The 16,788-nt window shown below is 39.8% G+C and overlaps 3 protein-coding genes across 3 annotated transcripts in view; all 3 read right to left on the bottom strand.

Moving 5' to 3' along the window:
* Nucleotides 1-1,803, bottom strand: part of LOC132156988 (zinc finger CCHC domain-containing protein 24-like) — a 38,840-nt gene extending 37,037 nt beyond the window's left edge. Inside the window, exon 1 of the mRNA XM_059566085.1 lies at nucleotides 1,304-1,803. Within this exon, the coding sequence (XP_059422068.1) occupies nucleotides 1,304-1,540 (237 nt within the window). The 5' untranslated portion in view covers nucleotides 1,541-1,803. The remainder of the gene's footprint in view (nucleotides 1-1,303) is intronic.
* Nucleotides 1,804-2,305: 502 nt separating this feature from the next.
* On the bottom strand, nucleotides 2,306-7,581 carry LOC132156987 (uncharacterized). Its single transcript, XM_059566084.1, has 4 exons — nucleotides 7,467-7,581; nucleotides 6,652-7,244; nucleotides 4,080-5,024; nucleotides 2,306-3,855 (listed from the first exon to the last, which is right to left on the bottom strand). The coding sequence occupies exons 2-4, from the start codon at nucleotides 7,151-7,153 to the stop codon at nucleotides 3,068-3,070; spliced, it is 2,235 nt and encodes a 744-aa protein (XP_059422067.1). The 5' UTR covers nucleotides 7,154-7,244; nucleotides 7,467-7,581; the 3' UTR covers nucleotides 2,306-3,067.
* A 175-nt stretch (nucleotides 7,582-7,756) lies between these two features.
* On the bottom strand, nucleotides 7,757-11,923 carry LOC132156985 (peroxisomal N(1)-acetyl-spermine/spermidine oxidase-like). The gene is made up of 7 exons (XM_059566083.1): nucleotides 11,510-11,923; nucleotides 10,053-10,545; nucleotides 9,741-9,934; nucleotides 9,152-9,407; nucleotides 8,957-9,069; nucleotides 8,378-8,532; nucleotides 7,757-8,218 (listed from the first exon to the last, which is right to left on the bottom strand). Exons 1-7 carry the CDS (start codon nucleotides 11,694-11,696, stop codon nucleotides 8,072-8,074), a joined length of 1,545 nt encoding a protein of 514 aa, XP_059422066.1. The 5' UTR covers nucleotides 11,697-11,923; the 3' UTR covers nucleotides 7,757-8,071.
* Between the last annotated feature and the right edge of the window lie 4,865 nt (nucleotides 11,924-16,788).

The following is a 16,788-nucleotide window of genomic DNA, read 5'->3' as shown; positions in this document are numbered from 1 at the left end:
ACTTTCTAAGAAAAGTGTCGACAATTTGGTAAGTTATACAAACAAAGATAATTTAAAAAAACTAGAATTCAACCTTCTTCCATAGTTGTAAATATTTAACAGATTGATTTCTGGCCTCACAGAGGGGGAAAAGCGCTTTGTGTAATACAGAATTTTTTAAAAGCATTCTTAACCCTCCACATATGAGGAAAAAGAAAAGAGAGAGAAAAAGAAAGGGGGAGAAAACTAAAGAGGGGGAGGAAGAAAAAGAGAGAACTTGTCATAATGTTTTTATTAACTCTGATTACGAATAAAACTTTTGCCCTTCCTCAAACTTTCCACTAAACATCAACACTTTACCTCTGTTTCAGCCACAACACTGTCATTACATCAATTAAAAAGAAAATGCATTCATATGTTCAAACTTCTAGAAGTAATTCTCTCATTTAGAAAAATAAATGGAAGAGTACAAAAAGATTCAACAGACTTTAGTTCCATGTGCGCTCCTTTACCATACAAAGTGTCATAACTATTATATTTAACTAGCTCAGTATAGGTAGTGGTTCCCAAAAGTAGGCCTACATTAATCTCACTTGAATCTTGGAATAACTTTTGAACTATAAAACACTTAAATACAAACATATTAATTTATGAATTTTCTTCTCATAAACTGGCACAATCTCCTTTTTGATCATACAATCAAATAAAAAAAAACTAACAAAAAAAAAACAAGAACTTTCTTTATGTAATAATAATAATACAGACTGAAGTGTTATATGTCTAAAGCAACTATTACAACCTCAGAAATGAGCATCATTTTTGATTATCCAAAACTCAATTATGGCAGCACACATTTTAGGCCGGTAGAAATCAGTAATTACAAATTAGATGCAAGCAGTCTTATGATCAAAATAAGAAACTTTCATGGATGACTCATTTGGCTGTACAAGTGCTGTTACAAAATACAATAAACTGAGTGTGCAAAGCTGCACGGTGGCACGATTTTAATGACCATTCAAACTATAAATTATTTGCATAGTATTGCAATAAAATAAATAAACACGATTCATTATTATTACATAATAGAAATGGAATTTTTTTTACAAAATTATAGTTTCACGTTTCCAGAGATTAAAAGATTATGTAAGTCTCCTAAGGCATTTGTGTACTGTACAAATGTAACCAAGACTATACGCGCGCTACATTCGTCAAGCATAGTCAAATGCGCTTTACATAATAAATCTTATTCCAGTCGGCAGGGACCGTTATTTCCACGAATTTATTTCCAAAAACTTCTTCTGTAGGAGAACAGAAAACGAGTTACCTCATTCCTCTGCAGCTGAAAGAAGTTGTTGAGATAGTTGGAATTGAGAGAGGAGCTCAGGTCATTGGCAGGAGTTTTGCTGTAGTTCAGGTCCGGATGGGAAGAGTTGGGCTCGGGTCGGAAGGCATCGAAGGCACTCGTCTGATGCGTGTCTTGTAAAGACAGGTAAACCCAGTTGAGAAGCTGTGCAGGCTGGTACACTGAGGTACTGGTGTCTATAGCAGACAACAAGCTCATGTTGTTACTGTAACTTTCACTCTTCCACTGTTACTTTTGGAAATGGCAAACTTTTCTAGAATCTACTGTGAATGCGCTGTCCGGTTTTCCACACCCAAAAAAATCAGCGCTTCTCTCTTCTTCCAGCACAGACCCTATTCCTTCGCTGGGATCCGTGTCCCAGGTTTATAATTACACTAAAGTCATTTCTCTGATGTGTCAGAATAAAAAGTTTTAGACCGGTGTCCACGGCCCGTTATCTCCCTTTATTTGCACTGTACCAGCAAGGAACTCTTTGAATATTCATGTAGCGTCAGCGTACGTCATTGTCTCACACGGCCAATCAACACGCGCTGTTTAACATACGCACTTGTATGTAGTGACAATCGGTTGATGATTGGCTACTAGCTAATTTCAATACAATATTCATATTTATCACGGAACGTATTTAAAAGCACAACTATTTGAAAAATAGCTTAGTTCGTGGTTTCATATAGCTTAAAATTATTTTAAACGAGATCATGTTTAAAAATGCAGTTCCTACAGAGCAGTTATAGCAAAGTACAGTCTATTTTAAAAGCATTTTGATTGTGTAGTTTAATGGTACATTAATGGTACATTAAGTATTTTACTACCATACTTAATGTAAGGATAAAGAAAACCACTAAAACGCTTTAGAAAATCCCTCTACAAAACGTAACTAACTCCAGTTCACATGGAAGAGGTTAGTGGTATTTGTGAAACTAAACACCTTAAGGAAACCAATAGGCTGATGTAAGCAAATGGGTTTGTTTATTTAACAACAGGGGTGAGATTCTTAAGTGATAACCCACAAACAGATCCCAGGGAAACGTTCATTAAAAACACCTGAAAAAGACCAATAACATCGGGTATTAGTTTTTGAATGAACATTTGTTTTCAATTTAATTAATCATATTTAAGCAGAAGCGGGAAATAAAATAAAAGGCCTAAAAAGAAATAAATACACCTAGAACATAACGGATGCATTTTGCTTGACCAGATGGGTTTTTAAATAATCACAAAGCAACTCACAAAGAAAACCAACAAAACAACAATTTATTAACTCACCTGAGGCATTCCGGCCTACAATCTAAAACTTATTCGTGCTCCACCTTGTGGTGTTGTTAATTTACTAACACTTTTTAACACTTCCTTCACCTGACTGATCTATGAACAGGTAACATTACCCCCAAGAATGGGATTTGATTAGATGAACAGCATTCATGTAATTCTATACATGTTAACATCAATTTTGATAAGTCAAAATGTTCAAGTTTAATGCATAAAACTGAAAGAAATTTGAATTCAAAATTATATCTAAAGCATGGATGCCAAATTTACATGGTACAATTAAAGATAACTAATCAAAGATTAAATAAATTCAAGTAATTAAAGAAACCATATTTTCAATACACACTAAATGTTTTAAATGACAGTGCTACAAGAAATCCTTTAGAAATTAAACTTGTCAGCAAAACAGTCATCAACACTGCAGAATAGAAACATAGCAACTGTTTCTCTATGGGCTTAATGCATGCACCGATAGCAATTCACCAACATGTGACTGTGATCTTTGCAGACAGGGCGACTGCATTCACTGCAGAACTTGCTCACTTTTCTGTCTCTTCCAGATGAACAGTAATAACATCTTTTTCTTTTTCTGTTCAGACAGCTCTGTTCTTGGAGCTCGGAACTGACAGCTGACAATGTTGTCGGCATCTCACATCTGTCCATGGCCTCAAGGATGATCATGGATAATCCAGGGCTTTCTTCTCTGCGCCTATGTATCTGAGGCATTACAAGCTCTTTCACTATCTCTTTTATGAACAAGCGCTGGGTGTTAGGACCACCTCCCATGAAGCTAGGGTGCTGAGCAATGAAAATGGAGTAGGAGTTTACAATGGCAATATCCAACATGTTATACCAAAGCAGCATAGGCCATCTCTTTGTTTGCCGCTTGCAAGTATAATTTTCAGCCATTAGCTTAACACTGCTGACTCCTCCTTTGGTGCGGCTGTAGTACTGAATGACCTCTGGCTTGTTTTTAGTACTTGTTTCATTCAGCGCATCGCTGGTGTGCATTGTACTCAACAGAATCACTGCCTTTTTTAGTTTTGGCACATAACTCACCATGAATACTTTGCCACAAAAACCAAACTCAGAGGTATGTAGTGCTCGTAACTTGGATGGCTTCATAATCGGCGGCACATGTGGATTCTTATGGTCAAGGGCCCCAAGCATGGTCAAGCTTTTATCGAAAAGCTTCTCTGCCAGAGGGACACTGGTGAAGTAGCTGTCCATTGTAATGTTGAGACCTATCATGGGAAACAAACACAAAAGCCAAGGTCATTGGGTAATGATGGTCTGGTACAGTGTTTGTGGCTGAGGGCGTGTATCAAGAGGGCTGCTGGTTTGATCCCTACAAGAACTATGAAACTCTGTGCTTTTAAGGAAGCTAGTTAACCCAAAGTATCTTAAATGGAAAATAAACTACTAGTAGCAATGTTTTTTTTTAGGATTCTTTGAAGGAAATGTTTACCTTTTTGCTGAAGTCCATTGGACAACCTCAGGACTGTGTTCTCTGCAAGGTTCTCCTCAGTGTCCTCTCCCGGCTGTCTGCCTGTGTAAATGACCCCATCAATGGCGTAGGGGACCTCGGCATCGCACATCCAAATGATTTTTATGCCACTCTTGGTAGGGCGGCTTGGCACGTGTTGCAGAAACTTGCATCTTCCCTGGAATGGCACAAGCTGCTCACCCACAGTGACACAATCCCTCGGGATGAACCTTTTCCTGCAGTTGATCAGGAACAGGTCCCACACATTTCGGAAGGCTGCCATGTGGGCTGATGCCTCTCTTGCCACTCTGGTTTTCTTATCATCAAATTGCAGGAATCTGTGAAGGTCTTGATATCTACCAACAGACATGGTGGCTCTATATAGTGGGTTCTGTAATGGATCCATAAACAGTTCCCGGATTGGGATGTCACAACTTCTCTCCGCACCAATGAGAAGGCTCAGACCAATAAAGGCTTTTAGCTCTTCTTTAGTGATCTTTTGCCACACTTTGCCTTTTGCTAATGCTGCTCTCAGTCCACCCAAGTTGGTGCATTGCAGGACCTCATCAATGATGTTTTCGCTCATGAAAAGTTCCCAGGCATCTTTAGGTGTCTCTACTGAAGACCCTGGTGCAGGGCTTGGACAGCTCTGTAAGGAGGTCACGGTTTCGTTTTGAGGAGGAAATTTGCTCCAATAAGAGTCTCCTTTGCTCCATCGACTCAAGCGATCTTCACTCTCCTCATCACTAGATTCCTCAGATGAGAACTCAAAGTCTGTGAGGATAGTTTTCTTACCTTCTGTCAAATCTGGACCACAACTATCAGAGACCTCAGATTCCAAATCAGGGGCAGCAATGGATTCATATTCTTCTCTTAGTTTATCTGTAACCTCCACTGCAGGATTTTTAAGGCACGCCATAGACAAAACTGTAAAAATACAAACACACAAGCACAAGCAGTCGTAGTGTTATCAGTTAAAATGTGATTATTCATGTGAATTACACTTTTAGTAATTCACGTACATGAACTTCCACCATAGCACACAGACAGAACATTCTCTTTCCTCTTATTCTGTATAAACCCAAGACTTTATACTAAAATTATTCATTTGAAAAAGAAGAATTTTTAATATTTAAAAAAATGCAATATTTGTGCTGTCATCAATTTGATATGAACAGTTCTATCAAACGGGCTGCATACTGGGCATTTGCTTGCTCAGCAAAACTCAGGTGGGGTCAGAATGTGCAGCATTTGGTCTCCCTCTGGTGGAAAAATGGTAAAAGACTAACTCACCCTAACAGTTACTCACATGATGTACCAAAAATCTTTCCTAAGCAGCGCAGCAAATCAACATATTAGAATGACTTCTAAAGAATCATGTTACATTTCATGTTAGATTGGAGTAATGGCTGCTGAAAATTAAGCTTTACGATAATTTTATGAAAAAAATGTAGCCTTTGTTAGCATAAGAAAATTAATGCAATAACTAAAAAAAAAATCCAACCCCAACCTTTTGAACAATAGTACAGATAGACATGTAGAGAACACGGGTCATTATAGCGAAATTACCTTTATTTCCAAACCATTATCATTCTATCATTATTTCACTCAAAAGTTTGTTCTCACAGTGTTGATACTTTATCATACACACTTCATTCTATACCACTGTGTGATATCTTCTCTGTGCAACATTCAGTTCTCCTGAACTGAAACATTTCTTCAAACACAAGATGTAAGATTGAGAATTGAGACTTAGGTCTATAATCCTCTCAGTTTAATGCAAGCTTGCTACAGAAAGCCGCTTGTAAAACATTAAAAATGTGTAATAAGCAAGAGTATTGTCTATTATAAATTCATCTACAGTAAATAAACTATACACTCCTCAAGAGTGGAATAAAATAATTTATGGAAATGAGATGATTCTTTCAAACCACCCTAAAAAGCTTAGATAAAAAATGATTTTGGTCAAAAAAGCCTTCTCAAATCAAATACTAAAACACATTTTCCACTATACATGAGGAAATATTCATCCTTTAAGGAAGGAATAAAAATGTAAACCCTTTTACTGTTACAAAAAATACCGGTACACATCATGGACCCTAATCGAGATGGTTTTTCTGATGCAATCTGTAACTGTACCCATATCTGTATGCTTTACCACACACAGAGCACTGGAAAGGTCTCTCCTTTGAGTGGGTCCGTTTATGTTTGTTAAGTATGTAAACGCGTTTAAAACTCTTCCCACACTCAGGGCACATATCAGGTCTCTCTCCAGTGTGATCTCTCTAGTGCACCCTTAAGTCATAGATGTCAAAAAACCTCTTCTCACACTGGTTACATGGAAAAGGCCTGTCACCGTCATGTCTACGCAAGTGTATTTTCAAATAAGAGGGCTTTGCAAATTTCATTTCACACTGATCATAACCATATGGTTTCTTTCTTCTGTGAATTTTCACATGATCCGTGGGAAGATCTGCCAGCTGGAATTCTTTCCCACAGGTTTCACAACTAAATCGCTCTTCTTTATGCTGTTTGTTGGATGTTCTGCCTTTACCTGCTTTCTCTGGATGTTGTGTGACGTTTCCCGGCATTATTAAAGATTTCATTCTTTCACTTGACAGATCAGAATTCGTTTTAGTTGGTATAATTTGTTCGGTTGGTTTTCTTTTTCTTGATGTTCTTTTCTCGTCTGTACATTTTTTTCTTTTGCTTGATGGGTCAGTTCTTCTGTTCAGAGGTTTATCTGGAGAAGTGTGTGTGTTCGCTGCGATTTCAAGCTCTTCTTCCATCTCAACTGGAGGCATTAGGCCAGTCGGTAAGATCTGCAGACCAAGGTCCAAAATCTCCTCTTTAACATTCCCCTGAGAACGAGAAAACGTTCCCAGCTCGTTCACATCAAGTACTGAAGAGTCATCTTGATCAGGTTCCACTTTAACTTGTATTTCTGTCTTAAAGAAGTCTGGTTGCAAGGTCGGTGAAATGTCATCTTCGCTTTTTAACCAGCCATTCATTAAGTGCTGGGAAACTGCTTTCGCAGATGGCAAATCTTGCTCCATTTGAACAAGTATTTAACTTCCGATGGCCAGCTCTAATTCAGTTAGTTCTTCTCGAGACTGGACGTGAATTCTTCCGAAGGCCGAACCAGTACTATAACAAAACAGGGAGATATTAATGCTCTGTTCAACGATGTATCTGTTGCATTATTCTCTTCTTATCATCACAATGGAATTTCATAGCTTTCTTAAATAAAACAACCATAAATACATTCGTGGTAAATAAACACTGCATGGACTTGAAAAAATAGCATTTTTGTTTAGGCAATAATTAAAACGAAATGTTGCCTTAGCGGACATATGACATACCACTCACTAGTTATTTGCATTCAGAAAATTTACTTTTTTTTTTGTTGACTAAAAGATGAGCCATGTTTGCGTTGCTGAATCGTATTCTTCGGTGGCTTTAGTTACGAGTTGAGAAGGGCATACAACTACATATGTGTATACTGCCACCTACTGGGCGGGAATTAGAATATTCATTCTGGGTAAATTCTGTGCTCAGAGAATATTTATTGTTTTACCTGCAAATTTAGAGAGTCTCATCTGGACATCTGAAAAGTAGTTTTTTCATTCCATTTTGTAAGTTTATAAAAACCAGAAGACTTTATAAAGTATAAGGTATGTTTAATATAAAAATATTTTCAGATCACAAAAAAAACAATTAACATTTTTGCAAAGTACAGGCATATAGTGAAATTATTAGAAATTTAAGATACCCACAAATCAACATTTGCTGAATGTGATTACATTAAACTGGGTGGCATTTTAAACATTTGTCATGCAGTACAATAGTAAGTAGCCCACAATCGCCATTACATTCAGATTTTCCTTCTATTCCCCTTAAAAGGCACAAACTTCTTCAGATCTTATGCAAATGTCAGTCAATCCGTCTTATTCTTCAGAACAGGAGGACAGTTTTCATAGTTTAGATGAGAATGACCCAGAGGCAGGAGTGTAGTGAGATGCAAGACGCTCTGCTTCTCTCCAGCCGCTTAGCAGTGCTCCATGCACTGTAGAGAAGAAAGACCTGTGTGTGGCTTCTCCTGCAAACAACACCTGCAAAGACTGCAAAAACAAACAGTCATTCATGTTATACTATCAATTAACAAAGTAAAGAAGTGTCAAGAGTAAAGAGAAAATGTCTACATATAGCATACTGCTCATAAAAAAAACAATGAAACCTAGTTGCTTGAACAAACATTGACAAAATGAGAGTAGTTGCACCTTAGAATTTGATCCTTTCAGCGGCAAGGGTTCAGCAAGGTTATCTATGTCATATCCTGAGCAACCTTTGGCCACATAGGTGTACGATCCACAGGAATAGGGTTCATGGAACCACTGAGATCTTAAAAGCTTCCTTGGTGTAATAGTTGGATTTCCTGAAAATTGATATGAAAGATTTCATAAATTAATGGTAATATTTAATATACTAAATTTGATTGTTCCATAGTATATATACATTGGTGTACAAAAGTTTGAGACCACCAGAAAAAAGTTTTTTTTGCATTTTATTTATTAGTATTATTTTAAAATTATAACATCAACCTAATAACTTTTGTTTTAATGACAGCAACAATCAAGCTGAAATTACCTTTATAAACCATTCGTTTTTATTTATTTTTATTATTCTTTTTTATGTGGATAATATCACAAATTTTACAAAATACATTTTACAAATGTATTTATTTATTTAATAGATATATTTAGATCTCTGATTTTTATGGTGGTCCTAGACTTTTGGACCCCATCAAATAATGTTCCATTAAGCTGTAAAGAGCCTCTTATACGGAGTAAAAATGTTACCAGTGAATATGCGCAGGAGCTGTGTGACACTGTGCAGCACTTCATGTTCAGACAGAGTTTCCATGTACTCAGACTCCCGTCCTGCGATCCATCCACACAGCACATGCCCATACCTGCACAACAACAGAAAAGAGATGTCATATTTATTATGGCATGAATTGCAGTAGTTAAAGCAAAATTAAAGACTATGTTTACCTCTCTGTGGGCTTCAGCACAGTGAACCCAACTAACTTTCTAATCCAGGACATCTTTACATCAGAAACAACATCAGCAAGATGTGTCTCGTCCTCCCAGACGAGGTAGATCAATTCACAGTCTTCATCCCAGAAAGACTGCTCGAACTCAAGAAAGATCTTGTTGTTGGTCCCAAAGCCCATTCTCTGGATGGAGTGCATTTTATGCAGTGGAAGAGGAGGGCTCAGGAAAGTGCTCTGGTGCTTCTTAAGGTACCCTGTAATGAAACAGCACATCAGATGAGTTATAGGTCTTGCAGATATTGTAGCAATAAAGTTATGAAGCAACATTAAGAAAATATAGTTTTTTATTTATATAAAAATACATTATTCTAAAATAATGTTATAAGCAATATTATGAAAATGAGATATTCCTAAATCCATCGTCTTTGTAAATCAGACAAAAAAGCTTTACTTTTTATGAATTTAAAAGTGCATGCATTTAAAGTGAACAGATTATTCTAGTTGCAATTACCAGACCAATAACGTGGATTACAAATAAGTGTTAAATGCTAATTGTTCACCTTAACTCATGCTGAATCTATACGTACCCAGTGGGACCGTGAGAATTACATGGTCTGCTGCAAATGTCTCTCCATTCACACATTCAATCGTAACAGGAAATGCTGTTCCTGATGGTCCACTCTTGGTGTAGTTCCAGTGAATGCATTTCACTGGCCTGTTGTACAAGACTATGTCCTTGGGAAGTTCCTTCATCATGTGATCAATTAAACCTTCATAACCTCTAAGAGGAAAAAAGAATGCATGAACATTTTTAGTTAGCAAACTTTACAAGATTTAGCATTTTAGAATTGGGTAATTTATACATTTCAAAATGTACAGGTAAAGGCTCTGAGACTTACCCTGGGAAAGTGCAGTCCAATCCTGGGAGAGTTTTATACATGCCGAAGGCTCCCAGGGCTACATCATCCATCGTGTGGGTTCCACTGACGCAGCACTCCAGCTTGAGCAGTGTGTTCATCATGGCCAATTTTACTGCAGTGTTAGCCTGGTCCTCCTTCCACTGCTCTGGGGCCAGTCGTTCAGCCTCAGCCTTGACAAACTCCCCAACGCTCGGCAGAGGTTCTCCACCACTGTCATGGAACTGCTGACTCCTTTCCAGTAGTTTCATGAAAAACTCCACCACTGGCCCCATCGTCTCAAGCCCCAGTTTCCGACCTGAACTGGTAAACCAGTTGGGAACAAACAACGGATGACCACCAACGTCAATGGTCTGGTTTTCTTCAGACATTGACTCTTTGTCAAGGAGCTGGTAGTCACATGCCAAACGAAACACTGGGTTTTCCTTCGATGGGCCATGGATCCAGTTGGCACCGATCTCTATAATGTTATCACCTTGAACAAATGGGAAAAAAATTATGTGATATGCACATTTATACGTACATTCTAGTCTTGGCAACAAAAACATTTAAAATATCGAACAGTGGTCAGAAATTAGGCAACATACCTAAATCTAAACAGTAAAACAAGTAAAATACAAAATTAATAATAATAAAAAAAAAAAAAAAAATTATATATATATATATATATATATATATATATATATATATATATATATATATATATATATATATATATATATAGCAAACAGCAAAAACACTGAAGATAACAAATTATATCAAACCATTATTTGTGGCCAAGAAATACTGTAGTTAACAAATTATTGTATAAATGTGTAACTTGCTCCGACTTGACATCTCCAAAGAATACCTTTGTCCTCAGAACATGATTCAACCTCTCTGTTAAAATGTACTTTCATCATATAGTTGACCCTTGCCTGATTGTATTACAGTGTGGTTTATTGGGTTCACATGGAAAATTTGAACTTAACTCATAACCTTTGTAAAATATATACTAGTAGTTTTTAACTCCATTTAATCCACTGGTATTTGTACTGCAATTATGACAAAGCTGTTTATTTTCCTACACTTAAGTTTATTTTGTCATTCCAGGAATTCCAATAACTATTAATTAAATAAGTTTGCTGAGGCCCCTGGTTGAGAACCACTGATATGGACCCACTTTGACAACTTGTACAGCCGGAAGGGCAGTTAAGCTCCGCCCACGAATCCAGCTACATAGTTGCAAAAGACACAATTTTACAGTACTACTTAAGGATAAATATCAGTATAATTAAGTAAATGAAATCTGCTAACCAATTTTCATGTAGTCCTTACATATTAAATGATGAGACAGTCATCATCCTATAAGATGACAAAAATAAACAAAAGTAAACAAATTCTAAAAGCTTAATGTCCCCATCATATATTTCAGACAGATTCAATAAGCCTGTACATACCCAGTCTGCCCGTTCGTATTCTCCCCCCGCTTCTCGCAGTTGCTTCTATGATGTGTACATTATGAAAACCGTGTTTAAGTAACTTCTGAGCTGCACCAATTCCCGAGATGCCACATCCGATTATAAATATCTGAGAATCACGAGGTGAACGTAGCGCCATTGATTGAATCAGTTCGTGCAAGACCATAGACTGTAAAAAACACGGAGGACCAAACTAACGTTAGAGGTTTCTCTCTGCTGGGGACTTCAGCAAACGCTCCTCCCAGAACTGTAACGATATCTGAGAAGTCTACGTAACGTCGCCTAGACAATAATCTCAATTATTCTATGCAAATATGACTCTCTGCATGGTTCCTCTAATACCTCTATGTGGTAAACAAGTTCGCTTTCACTGCACATGACAAACGACGTGACGTCCTATATCCCGGAAGTCATTTCCGTTTATCCTTATAATAAACACTTCATAATTAAAAAAAAATATTTGATTATTTTTAATGTTGTCGTCATATTTGATCTCCAACTAAGTAATGCCAGTCATTTGTCATATATGCATATCTATTTATTTAACGTATTAATTTATTAATTTTACCATGGTAAATGTCCACAGGTTATGCTCAGCTGTTTGCGCGTAGCTTTCTCTTTGTAATAATATAGATTTTCTTTTAACTCTTTGTTATATTATACATTTTTGCCTGAACTTTTCATATTTTGTTATGGTATTATGTTAGGTAAAAAATGTTAGCTCGATTGCACTGTAAGTCGCTTTGTATAAAAGCGTCTGCTAAATGCATACATTTACTTATATGTATTATATGTATTATATATATATATATATAAGCACTTTTTAAATGTCAATTATAACACTATGAATTTATAATGAACATTATTTATAATAATCATTTGTAAACCCAACCTCCAAAATTGATTTTAACAACCTTTTAAGTCTATTTAGTAATAATATAATAACACAGTAATTGTTTCTCGCCAGAAGGGGGCAATACATTACTATTTGTTGATGCCATAATTTTATTTATTTGTTTTTTGTACAGGCATCAGGTTGTTCGTTAGTAACCCAACCAGTTACAAAGGTAAACACAACAGACAAAATCCTTGTTTACTGCATACAGGTCGTACAAATGGCGACCTAGGTTCCCAAGGTTTATATAATAGTTCTAAAACGTAGGTTCCCTTTCATAGGTCACTTCGATGCTGCGGTGACGTCACCGGCTATGGGAACACCCCTCGGTGTGACGAATGTCTGAAGCCCTATACCATCCCGCCAATCCTATTGGCCAAATAGCGCTTGGCACCGCCCTACGCATGTGTACACATCATATACCTGAGTGCCGCGTGCTATTTCGCTCAGATTTCATTCCTTCAGGGAAGCGAATCATCTGTGCCCTATGGAAACCATCTCGCGTTCTCAGCGTTTTTTTCTTCGAGCAGTATGTAACTCCACTTCGCGGACGCGATGAGTCAACGAAAGGTAAGAGCCGTATAATGGGTTTATCACGAGGAGGCACTCATGAGAGGTTCGTTAGCAGCCTCTCTACATGTTCTCTCCGTGATAGCCTACGGCTACAGTAAAAAAATAAAAAAAAACAATAAAAAGAATCCGCGCTCTGGAGTGTAATTTTATAAGTCGCCTCGCATCTAACCCCCACCGTTTCGCTTCTGCGGTCGCCGAGGCCCCGCACGAGGTGGTGGTTCGGGGCGATATGTGCGGCTTGACTATGAATACAGTGATGCACTGGAGTTTTTCCACTAGCTCGCTCTCCCCCACTCGAGCGTGTTAATCAGCAGATTTGCTTTTTCAAACTATGTTTGTCCAACCGCGGCTTCGAACTCAGAGTAGGCTCTGGCCGGCACATGCGGTTCTCTCCCTCCGAGCGGACAGGAGAAACGTGCCTCCCCTTCTTCAGTGAGCTATTTAATGTGGTTACCCGCGTGGTGGATAAACTACCCCTCGAGCATCATTGGATTGAGCTATCATTTGAGCGCCCCCTCAGACACTCTGCACAATCCAGCCTTCAGAGTTTGAGGGACGGCGCAAGAGGCTGACAAAGACGGCCAGTTTATAACGGCTCACACAGCTGCCGCGTTCTCGCTAGCGGCGTGGCCCGATGTTTATCTTGTTGGATTAAATCCTGCCGTGGATACACTTCAGGATTATACACAACGAAACACAGCGAGTTTGACGCATGCACTTCCCTTCCTGTTCGCCAGGGACTGTGCCCTCTACTAGAGAGTGCTGTTGGACTGCTAATGCAGATCCAACCCTCTCACTGCAGTCCCCATGCTCTAACATTGACTGTCTCGCAGCAAAGGCACCTCGATCATCATTGGATTGAGCTATGACTTGAGCGCCCCCTCAGACACTCTGCACAATCCAGCCTTCAGAGTCTGAGGGACGGCACAAGAGTCTGACAAAGACGACCAGTTTATGAACGGCTCACACAGCTGCCGCGTTCTCGCTAGCGGTATGGCCTGATGTTTATCTTGTTGGATTAAATCCTGCCGTGGATATGCTTCAGGATTATACACAACGAAACGCAGCAACTTTGACGCATGCGCTTCCTTCCTGTTCGCCAGGGACTGTGCCTCCATTAGAGAGCGCTGTTGGACCGCTAATGCACATCCAACCCTCTCAATGCAGTCTCCACGCTCTAACACTGACTGCCTCGCAGCATAATTGGATCGAGCTATCACTTGAACGCCCCCTCAGACACTCTGCACAATCCAGCCTTCAGAGTTGAGGGACGGCACAAGAGGCTGACTAAGACAGCCTGTTTATGACGGCTCACACAGCTGCTGTAATCATGCTAGAGGCGTGGCCCGATATTCATTTTGTTGAATTTAATTATGCCGCGGATACGCTTCAGGATTAGACACAACGAAACGTAGTGACTTTTACACATGCGCTTTCCTTGCTTACGGACACTGTGAGCTTTCCGTGCTCGGATGTTAATGCATGTGGAAACGCTGCAGGCGGAGGCTTTGAAACCACTACGTTCTATGGGCCGCAAGGTAGTGCTTGCCCGGCATTTTCACTATGGGTGTTATGCACAATTCGTCACGGATACAACATTCAGTTCTTCTTTTGGCTTAGCCTTGGCTCATCGAGTATTTTCGAAACGTATGGACGCAATTGTGGCCCTGTTGCGGCTCCAGGGCATTCGTGTATTGAATTGCCTGGACGATTGGCTGGTGTTAAGCACAATCGCAGACTCAAGCACACTCCCATCGGGATCTTGTGCTGAATCATCTAAATAGCCTGGGCTCATGCACGAATTTCTAGAAGAATGTTTTAATTCCCTCTCAGCGGATAACCTTCTGGAATAAACTTGACTCTCGCACGCTCAGTCTCTCGCGTCATGCGTACGTCACTTCAAAGTTGGTCGCACAGTGACGGTGAGTTTGTGCCTCAGACTTTTAGGTCTAATGGCAGCGGCATCCCCTGTAATCCGTCTGGGCTTACTTCATATGCACCCTTTCAGTGGTGGACGACAAGCCGGAACATTTCCCCCCGGTGTCTTCCGCATCGGACGATTTCGGTGACACGGAGGTGTGTTATGTCAATAAGACAATGGATGTCAACCGAATTCCTTCTAGCTGGAGTTCAGCTGGGGATTTGTGCTTCCCGAGAGACTGTCACTACGGACGCGTCTTTGACCGGTTTGGGAGCTGTTTGTCAAGGGCGCTCAGCTCACGGAGTATGGACGGCGACACAACGCAGTTGGCATATAAACAGGTTGGAATTACTTGCGGTTTTTCTAGCTCTCCAGTATTTCTCGAATCTGCTGATCGGCCGTCATGTACTACTCAGATCAGACAACATAGCGGTTGTGTCGTATCTGTATTATCAAGGAGGATTACGCTCTCGCCCCTTGTGCAGGCTGGCGAGAAATATTCTTCTTTGGTCTCAGAACAGATTTCTGTCGATCCAAGCGGTTCATGTCCCCGGACGTTTGAACTTCGGAGTGGATTTGCTATCCAGACAGACTCTGGAGCAAAAAAAAAAAATTAAAAAGGGGGAATGGAGGTTGCACCCCCAAACGGTGAGCCTTTTATGGCAAATATTTGGAGAAGCAAGAGTGGACTTATTCGCGTCGAGCATGACTACGCATTGCCCGCTGTGATTCTCCTTATGCCCTCCATCGCCCCTGGGCTTGGATGCGTTAGCTCACAATTGGCCCAGAACCAGCTTGTATGCTTTTCTCCGATTCATTAATTCCAGCGGTGTTATCCAAAAGGATTCGGCTGGACAGAGTGGAGCAGCTGCTGCTGGTAGCTCCGTGGTGGCCCACACAGCCGTGGTTTGCGGACCTGGTCAGTCTGTTAGCTATTCCCCTCAGACAGGACTTACTATCGCGAGCAAAGAGAATGATTTGGCACCAAGGCCAGATCTATGGAAGCTGTGGGCGTGGCCTCTTAGCGAAGAGTAAATATGTCCCGGTCTTTCTGTTGAAACCACCGAGACTATAATGAATTCTAGGGCAGCTTCTACGAGACGCTTATATGCTTTCAAATGGAAACTGTTTACGACCTGGTGTGGAATTCGTAATTGGATCCGGTTTACTGCCCAGTGGCTTCAGTACTGGAGTTCCTTCAGACCGTTTTTCTATGGAGTAACGCCAGCCACTCTGAAAGTTTACGTGGCAGCCATTTCAGCTAACCACGTATATATATATATATATATATATATATATATATATATATAGATGGTGCTTCAGTGGGCCGTCATCCGCTGGTCTCTCGTTTTATACAAGATGCGCGACGGCTGAGGCCTTTCCGCCCTGTGGGAGTTCCTTCATGGTATGTATCCATTGTGTTGCAAGGTTTATCAGGGCATTCGTTAGCCCTTTGAAACTATACCTGATAAAATCCTGACTTAAAGACAGTTTTTCTTGTGGCTTTATCCTCCCTCAAGAGAGTTGGGGATTTACAGGCTTTTTCTGTTTCGCCCTCGTGCATGGATTTTGCACCAGGCTCTGTGGAAGCATTGCTGCGACCGAGGCCTAATTATGTCCCTAGGTCACTTCGAACCCTTTCATTTTCAACAAGTGGTCTTGGAGGCTTTACCCCCTTCAGAGGTGGGGTCAGGAGATCTGAGTCTTTGCTCTGTTAGAGCGCTGAAGACTTATGTTGACCGAACAGCTCCATGGCGTGAGTCCAACCAGCTTTGTCTGTTAGGACACAAAATAGAGGCCATGCTGTCACAAAGCAGCGCATGTCACATTGGCTGATGGAGACTATATCTTTAGCCTATGAGGCGCGCG

This window comes from Carassius carassius, chromosome 14 (genome assembly GCF_963082965.1).
Source record: "Carassius carassius chromosome 14, fCarCar2.1, whole genome shotgun sequence".
Classification (NCBI taxonomy): Eukaryota; Metazoa; Chordata; class Actinopteri; order Cypriniformes; family Cyprinidae; genus Carassius; species Carassius carassius.
This window is presented reverse-complemented; position numbering and strand designations above follow the sequence as displayed.

Coding starts and splice junctions, on each gene's coding strand:
- LOC132156987 (XM_059566084.1), bottom strand. CDS start 7,153: ATGGAGCAAGATTTGCCATCTGCGAAAGCAGTTTCCCAGCACTTAATG. Junction 5,025..6,651: donor ACAACATCCAGAGAAAGCAG/GTAAAGGCAGAA, acceptor GTATTTTTACAG/TTTTGTCTATGGCGTGCCTT. Junction 3,856..4,079: donor CAATGGACTTCAGCAAAAAG/GTAAACATTTCC, acceptor TTCCCATGATAG/GTCTCAACATTACAATGGAC.
- LOC132156985 (XM_059566083.1), bottom strand. CDS start 11,696: ATGGTCTTGCACGAACTGATTCAATCAATGGCGCTACGTTCACCTCGT. Junction 9,935..10,052: donor TTGGACTGCACTTTCCCAGG/GTAAGTCTCAGA, acceptor TTTTCCTCTTAG/AGGTTATGAAGGTTTAATTG. Junction 8,219..8,377: donor TGAAAGGATCAAATTCTAAG/GTGCAACTACTC, acceptor TTGTTTTTGCAG/TCTTTGCAGGTGTTGTTTGC.